The 8,118-nt window shown below is 31.5% G+C and overlaps 1 protein-coding gene across 1 annotated transcript in view; it reads left to right on the plus strand.

The window, feature by feature from the left end:
• The first annotated feature begins 663 nt into the window (after positions 1-663).
• LOC117179494 (CTL-like protein 2) overlaps positions 664-8,118 on the plus strand; it is an 8,919-nt gene continuing 1,464 nt past the window's right edge. Inside the window, 3 exon segments of the mRNA XM_033371359.1 lie at positions 664-745; positions 4,702-5,248; positions 5,251-5,465. Of these exon segments, the coding sequence (XP_033227250.1) occupies positions 4,760-5,248; positions 5,251-5,465 (704 nt within the window). The 5' untranslated portion in view covers positions 664-745; positions 4,702-4,759.

Here is an 8,118-nt window from a genome sequence, read left to right on the forward strand (position 1 = left end):
AGATATGATTTTTAACAAAGAGGTTGACATTTCAAGAAAGTAGTTAAATTTTTAATAAAAACGATTCTCCACGTAAATTTATAATGCGAAAAAAGGTTTTATTTTAAATAAAAACCAGTTGAATTCAATAAAAAAGACGAATTCTTAATGAAAAATTTGAATCCTTGATTAAAATTGATTAATTATTAACATAAAAGTTTGATATTCGCCACTTGAATTAATTTCATTTTTACTTTAGAAAAAATCAAATTTCTATACAAAGAAATGAATTTTAAAACCCAAAAGACGAATTTTCTATAAAATTGTTGCATTTTCCACCACGAAAGATTTTTCATTCAAGAGAGAAAAAATAATTTTCAAACTAAAAGGTAAATTCTCTAAAAAACAGTTCAACTTTTAAGCCAAAAAGATGAATTTTCAACAAAATATTTTTATTTTTAACAAAATAATTTAATTTTCAACAAAATGCTTGAATTTTCGGTTATAATTATGAATCTTCAAAAAAAAAAAATTAATTTTTGACAAAGAAGTTGAAATTTCAACTTTTGCTTCCGTCTATAGTTATATTACGAAATGATTACGTTTTCACGATTTTTTCTGCTATTGATATCTATTTCTATCGAAAAGATTAAAAGATAAGATAGGCACTTTCATTCGTAATTCAGAGTAACAATAGTTGCATTTGCAATGTTTCGTTTAAATATGTAGTGAAAACCTATTTTTATTCAAATGAAGGAGACATTCGGTAAGTGAACGAATTTAAATATTGTAATCATATTTTATTTCTATTATTATATTATGTTTTTTATTAATAATTAAAAGTAATATTGGAATTTTAATATTGATTTTTATTATTTTAATATTATTATTAGGGTGGTGCAAAAAATATTTTTATTTCTTTCCCTTCTTTTCATCTAAGAAACATTTTTGTAATTAAAAAATGTTCTTTTTAATACTATAAATATCCGTACATAGAATTTTCAAATGCAGAAAAAAGTGGTCTCAAAAATTTTTTAAATGCGCTCACTTTTTGAATTTTTATCAAAAATGGCTGGTTCACGAACTCGTCCTTTCTTTTAGGACCTAAAATAAGTGTGCCAAAGATGAATTTGATTCGTTCATTTTTTCGAGAGTTATCGTGTTTAAGGATGGATGGCCGGACGGACAGACTGACAGACGCCATCCTGAAAACCTGATTTTCGGATTCAGGGGGTCTCGAAACGTGGAGATCCGTTGAAAAAGTGTGATGTCAAATTTCCGACAATTCTAATACTTTCTCAATCATAAATGATGAGAATGTAAAAAATTATTTTAACAATGTTGTTTGCATTTTAATTTTTTTGATAGCTTATTTATTCAGAATAAACTTGTGGTAAAACTTTTCTCTTCTTAATTTTGAAAGTAAATTCGTCTATGGCTGAAATCGTTAAAATAATTTTTTAAAAAGATAACATTTATTAAACTAATAACTATATTTGAAGGTCATTATTATTAAGAGAATGTTTTTCCAGAAAAAATAAGCTATGAGTTATTAAAATTCAACCATTTTTGAAAATTGGATAAGAATTGACAGTAAGCAAAATTTCAATTATATTGAAATTCTTAAAATGATAAAAAAATAATTTTTGCAAAGACCTGATTTTTACCACGACTTTCTTAAAGTACAATTAATTAATTTTTACTTACCTTTTCTAAATTTTATGTAACGGAAATTATAATTTCAAGTGTAAATTATTTATATCCATATCTCACAAATTTCAGGTAAAAAACTGGATCTTGCACAGATATTTTCTGTCTCTTAATTTTTATTGTCTTTTTATTTTGGTGGGGTGGCATCGCTTACTACGGTATTAATTATTAGTTTCTTGACAACATTCAGACTTCACCGTCTTTCCCTATTCCCCTCTTTTCCCCTGTTAAAAATAATTCCTATTTTTTGTCATGTTTTTCAAGAAACTTCTCCTTTTTCCCGTTTTTTTTTGCTTAAATGTGAACTAAATTAAAATAATACAATAGGCAAATCGAAATATTTTTGTTGGTTTAGATAATTCAAATTTTTCTTTTTTGAAGTTTTATGGTTGAAAATTTAAATATTTGTTTTAAAATTGAAACTGTTTGGTTGAAAATTGATTTGTATTGATTGAGAATTCATCTGTTTTGTTAAAAAAATGTTGTGAATTCAACTTATTTTGATTCAGAATTTAAATCTTTTTTAATTGAAATTTTTTTCTGAAAATCCTTATTTTTTGTTAAAAAGTTCATCACTGTTGGCAAATAATGTAACTGCTTGGTTGAAAATTCTTGTAGTTTGTTGAAATTTCATCTTTTTTGTAGAAAGTTAATGTGCTTGTTTAAAATTCATCTTTGTGATTGAAAAGATGTTTTATATATGTTTTTGAACAATTTGGTGACAAATTTAATATTTTCTAAAACATTAACTTTCTTGTTGAAAATTCATATTTCTTGTTTAAAGATTCAACTGTTTTAGTACAAAATTAGTATTTTTGCCTTGAAAATAAACAAATTTAGCTTAAAATTATCTCTTATCGTTGAGAATTCATCTTTTTTGGTTAATAATTTAACTACTTGGTTGAACTACTTTGTTAAAAATTCATTTTTGTTAAAGTTTCGTCATTTTAGTTAAAAGGTCTTCTCCTTTGTTGAAAATTCAACTATTTTGTTGAATAATCGTCTATTATGATAGAAAATTAGTTTTCTTCGTTGAAAGCTAATTTTTTTCGATTAAAGGTTCATATACTTTTTTGAAGATTTATCGGTTTAGTTAAAAAAATATCCCTTTTTTGAGAATTAAACTATTTTGTAGAGAATTCATCTTTTTTGTTGTAGAAAATTGAACTATTTGGTTTTATTTTGTTTTTGAAAATTCATCTCTGTTTGAAATCTAAACTATTTATTTGAAAAATCATCTCTTTTGGTTAAAAATTCAATTGTTTGGTTTAAAATCAGCTGTTTTGTAGAAGTCAACTTTTTGGTTTAAAAATTCACCTCTTCGAACAAAATTTAATTTCTTTTAGTCAAAAATGTAATAGTTTGGTTAAAATTTAAATTAATTATTTGAAGATTCAACTATATAATAGAAAATTCACATTTGTGTTTGAAAATAAGTCTGTTTTTGCTGAGAACTCAACTATTTTGTTGAAAATTCGTCTTTTTGGTCAAGTTCAAATGTTTTTGATTACTATTAAAATATTTTTTATTGAGATATAAACTACTGTATATTTTGTTGAGAATTTAACTTTTTAGTTAAAATCTTTTGGTAGATGAAGTAATGTTTTTGGTTAAAAATCGATCTTTGTATTTTAAAAATTCAGCTATTTGGTTAACAATTCAACGATTTTGTTGGAAATTTAATTAATCTGTTGAGAATTTAATTATTCAGTTGAAAACTGAATTATAATGTTAAAAATGGATTTAGTTGAAATCTCTGTTTGAAATATGAACTATTTTGTTTAGTTGAATATTTAATTATCCAATAAAAATTTCAACTACTTTGTGTTGGAAATTCATCTTCTTTTGTAAAAAAAATTTCGTTGTTGAAAATTTTATAATTTCGAATTGAAATCTTAGGAATTTAAAGCGTTTCATATTGAATTACAATTTTTATTTACATTCATTAAAATCATAAGAATAAAAAATAAATAAGGAGAAATTCCTCTATCTTTTTTCTTTTCTCCTTCTATCTCACCATTTTCTATCACATCATCTATCTCCTTCTTCTATCTCCCCATTCTCCCAATCATGTTTCTGACCCCCCTACTTCTCATTTTGAGTCTTCCCCTTCTCCCCATCATGTCACTGACCCTCCTACTTCGCTTCTTCTGTCTTCTCCACTATCTCCACATATATCTCCTGATACTTCAGCTCCTTCGCCACACCTGTCTCCTCCTCGTCCAACTCCTGAGCCTACTTCCTTTTTTCTTCTATTTCCTCCTTCCCCTTCACTCTCCTTCAGATCCAACTCCTTATACTTCTCGTTCACATATATCTCCTGGTCTCCTCCTCATCGAGCTCCTCTAGATTCAGCTCCGGCCCATTCTCTTCTTCTATCTCCTATTCCTTCTTGTACTTATTCTCTTCAACCACCTCGTTCTGCTGCACCTCTACATACATCTGCTGCTCCTCCTCATCTATCTCCTCATTTATTACCTGATCCTTCGCCTACTTCTCCACCTTATCTATCTCTTTCCCATCCAGTTCCTGATCTTCCTCCTTCTCTTCTTTCATCTTCTCCTCATCCGCTACATTCTCCTCCTTGATATCCAGCTCCTGACCCCGCCTCCACCTTCTCTTCTTCTATCTTCTTCTCCTCATCATCTAGCTCCTCCACAACCAGTTTCTATTCATTCAATATATTACTATTTTAAATTTTAAAAACTTAAAGCGCTTCTTCGCTTGCTCTATCTCGTCATCTATCTCCCCTTTCTCGTCATCATCTTCCTGATTCTCCTTCCTCTCTTCTTCTATCTCCTCCTCATCCAATTCCTCATTCTACTTTTCTTCTATCTCCTTCTTCACCTCATCTATTTCCTTCCCTTAAAAGAATTTATTCCCCTATTTTCGTTTAAATCACCCTAGTTCCCCTATATTGAGAGAATTTTGGGCTGTGAGGTCTGAAAATTCTTTTATTTAGATTGTTATTTCAATTTTAAATTATTCTTGTATATAATACTTTTTCGATAGCCTACACTTATGGGAACATAGAAAAATGAATGGTACCAACAGACAGTGAAGGAAGAAAATGCGGAATCGATTTCATAGTGAAAGTATTTCCGCGGCTACGACCTGCAGCACTCCACAAGTTTGTGAATCAAAATGTCCCACGGAGAATTTTATTTACACTTCGAGAAATTCTCAATCTTCAGTAGAAGGAACAAAATTAAAACTAATCTGCGAAATGGGTATAAATTTGACCTCAGTTTCGACTTGGAAGGATTTGGATATTTTTATTTCGAATGAAAAATGTGCCAGGTGGTATTTAAATAGTACATCGATTACAAAAAGATTTGTTCCTCTTAAACCCTTGAAAGGATTTGTAGATATGACGATTGATGAAAACAAATTAAATTTGGCTAAAAAAGCTATTGAAGTTTTTGCTCAAATCGAAAGAGTTTTGAAAGAAATTTCGGAAGATTTAGAGAAAATCAAGTACTTGATTCCGGTCTTCATTTTTGGATGTGAATTATTAACAATTATCTATATCCATCTTTTGAGATGGTTCACGACTCCATTTTTGTTTGCCTCTCAATTTTTATAACTTGTCTTTTGCTCGGAGTAGGAATTTTTGTGTGTTACGATGTATATTCTGCAGCAACGGGAAACGTTGCAAAAATTTGGCTAGCAATAGCAATTATTTGTGGTATTGTTTTAGGAATCACCATGTTAATTACTTTCTTCCTGCGACAGAGAATTTATTTGGCTTGCCAACTCATCGAGGAATCTAGCAAGTAAAAAAAATTTTAAACCGTATTACCATTCACTTTTAGGGTGGCCGCTGTATCGGAATTTAATTTTTGACCGGAAATTAAAAAAATTATTAATTAATTTACATGACACATTATGTAAATTCAATTTTAAATAAGTTTGATCTCAATGTTTTTCCATTCTTCTTTGACCTTTTCATCTAGCTCCTCATTCAGCTCGTGATCCACCTCCTCCTCCTCCTCCTCCTCATCCTCCTCCTTCTCTATTTCCTCGTTTATAGTCCGATACTTCTTCTCCTCGTCATCTATCATCTCATTTAATTCCTCCTCCTCATCTGTCTTCCCAATATCCAGCTCCTGATCCTCCCCCAATTTTTTCGATTTTTTAAATGCGGTTTTGAAGACTTAAAAAATCAAAAATTACAAGCCTTTGATATTAAATACATTTTCAACTACTTAGATAAAAAAAGATCTACCATGTTGAAAATAAATTTATTTTTGTTATGGAAGATTCATTATTTTATTTGAAAAATCATCTCTTTGGTTGAAATAAAAAGTATTTTGTTGAAGAATAATTTTTTTGGGAGTAAAATTCAACTTTTTGATTAAAAATTCATTTTTTTAATAAATATTTTCTTTTTTCACTAAAAAAATGTTTTGCATTCTGAAAATTTCAAAAATTCCCGGTCAAAAAATAAATGTACTATCTTTTCCCGCTTTTTGATGTTATTGCACACATATTACACGTTCAAATGTGTAATGTTGTTGAAATTACTTGAAAATTATGTAATTTTTAAGATTTAGAAATTTATTTATTCACTGTCAGTGTTTGGAGAACATTCAGGTATTAAATTTCAATTTTAATTTAAGTAGTAGAGATTTATCCGACTACGACAACTCTTACCGACCTAGATCGACTATCAATTGATATATCAGTGATCTAACTTACCGATACACCTCATATTCCATCCCCTTTTCATATATCTTTTAGTCTATCTCTTCCTCATCTAACTCTATCACCTGCTTCTTCCTCTACCTCCTTCTCATTTTCATCCTGAACCTTCTCCTAATATATCTCCTCAGACTCCAACTCCTGCGCGTCATCTATCACCTTCTCATATAACTTCTGATTCTCCTTTTCTTCCATCTCATTTTTCTCATCTATCTCCTCTTCCTCTGCTCCCCCTTCTCCTCTTCTTCTATCACCTAATATATCTCCTTGTATGTGTTCTCCTCCTCTTGATAATTTCCTTAACTATTTTCTGCTTCTTCTTAACATCCTGTTGACTATCTTCACCTCCTCACGTATGGCTGCACATGTCTCTTTCTTCTTTCCCTCCTCAAATATCTCTTTCTCATCCAGCTGCTGATCTTCCTACTTCTCCTTCTTTTTGCCTGTGATCAGATTTACTGCTGATACTCCAATCTGGCTATTAATCCTCTTTCAGTTTCTCATATATCTCCTAATTTATTTTCTGACCCTTCGCCTCCTTTCCCGCCTCATCTATATCCGCCGCATTTAACTCCTGATCCTTCTCCTTCTCTTTTTCTATCTTCTCCTCCTGCTCATCCTCCACGTGTATCTCCTGGTCGCTTCCACATCGATCCTCTCCACATACAGCTCCTGATCTTTCTCGTGTTCTATCTAAACTTCCTTCTTCACCTTATCCGTCACCTCCTTTTCTTTTACCATTTATCTATCTTCTCATTCATCTCCTGATCCTCCTCTTCCTCCTTATCTATCTTCTCATACTTTTCCCGATTTTCCTCCTGCTTCTCCAACACATATATATCTTGCTGCTATTCCTTCTGTATATCTCAACGTCCAGCTCCTAATTCTCCTCCTTCTCATCTATCATCACAATTATCTCCTGATACTCCAATATGACTTCTGATCATGCACCGATTCCTCACGCATCTCCTCATTTATCTCCTGACCCTTCGCCTCTCACTCCGCCTTATCTATATTTTCTGCATCCTTCTCCTGATCTTCCTACTTCTCTTCTTTCATGTTCTCATCATTCTCTTCTGCATCCTTCTCCGCATCATCCTTCCCCTTTACATTCAACTCCTGACCCTTCTCCTTCTGCTTTTCCACCACATATATCTACCTCCTTATCTATCTCCTCCACATCAAAATTCTCATCATCCTCTACCTTCTCTTCCTTCTCCTCCTTTTTTGCCGTCATCCACATCATCCTGCTCTACCATCTACCAATCTCCTCATCCAGCTCCTGATACTCCTATTCTTTATATATCCCCCCATTTATCTTCTGAATCCTCTTCCGCCTGCTGCTCCCACTCATATATCTCCTAGATATCGAGCCCCTGATTACCCGCTTCCTCTTCCCTTTTCTCCTTATTTATCCCCTTGTCCTTCTCCACCATCACTGAACAGTCTCCTCGTCTAGCTCCTGGTACTTCTCATCAGTTCCTTTATCTCGTGATCCTTCCCATCGATTTCCTCTCCATACAGCTCCTAAACATTCTCTTCCTTCTCTTTATCTTTATCTATCTCCTCCTCCTAATCTATCTTCTTTACATCAAGCTCATGATCATCCTCTTCCTTCTGTTCTTCTATCTGCTCTTCCTTCTTGTCCTTTTTCGTCTCATACATCTCCTTCTCTTGCACTAGTTACCATTGTCCTAATTCAGCTCATGATCCTTCTCTTCTTCT

The sequence above is a fragment of the Belonocnema kinseyi genome, chromosome 9 (assembly GCF_010883055.1).
Source record: "Belonocnema kinseyi isolate 2016_QV_RU_SX_M_011 chromosome 9, B_treatae_v1, whole genome shotgun sequence".
Taxonomy (NCBI): Eukaryota; Metazoa; Arthropoda; class Insecta; order Hymenoptera; family Cynipidae; genus Belonocnema; species Belonocnema kinseyi.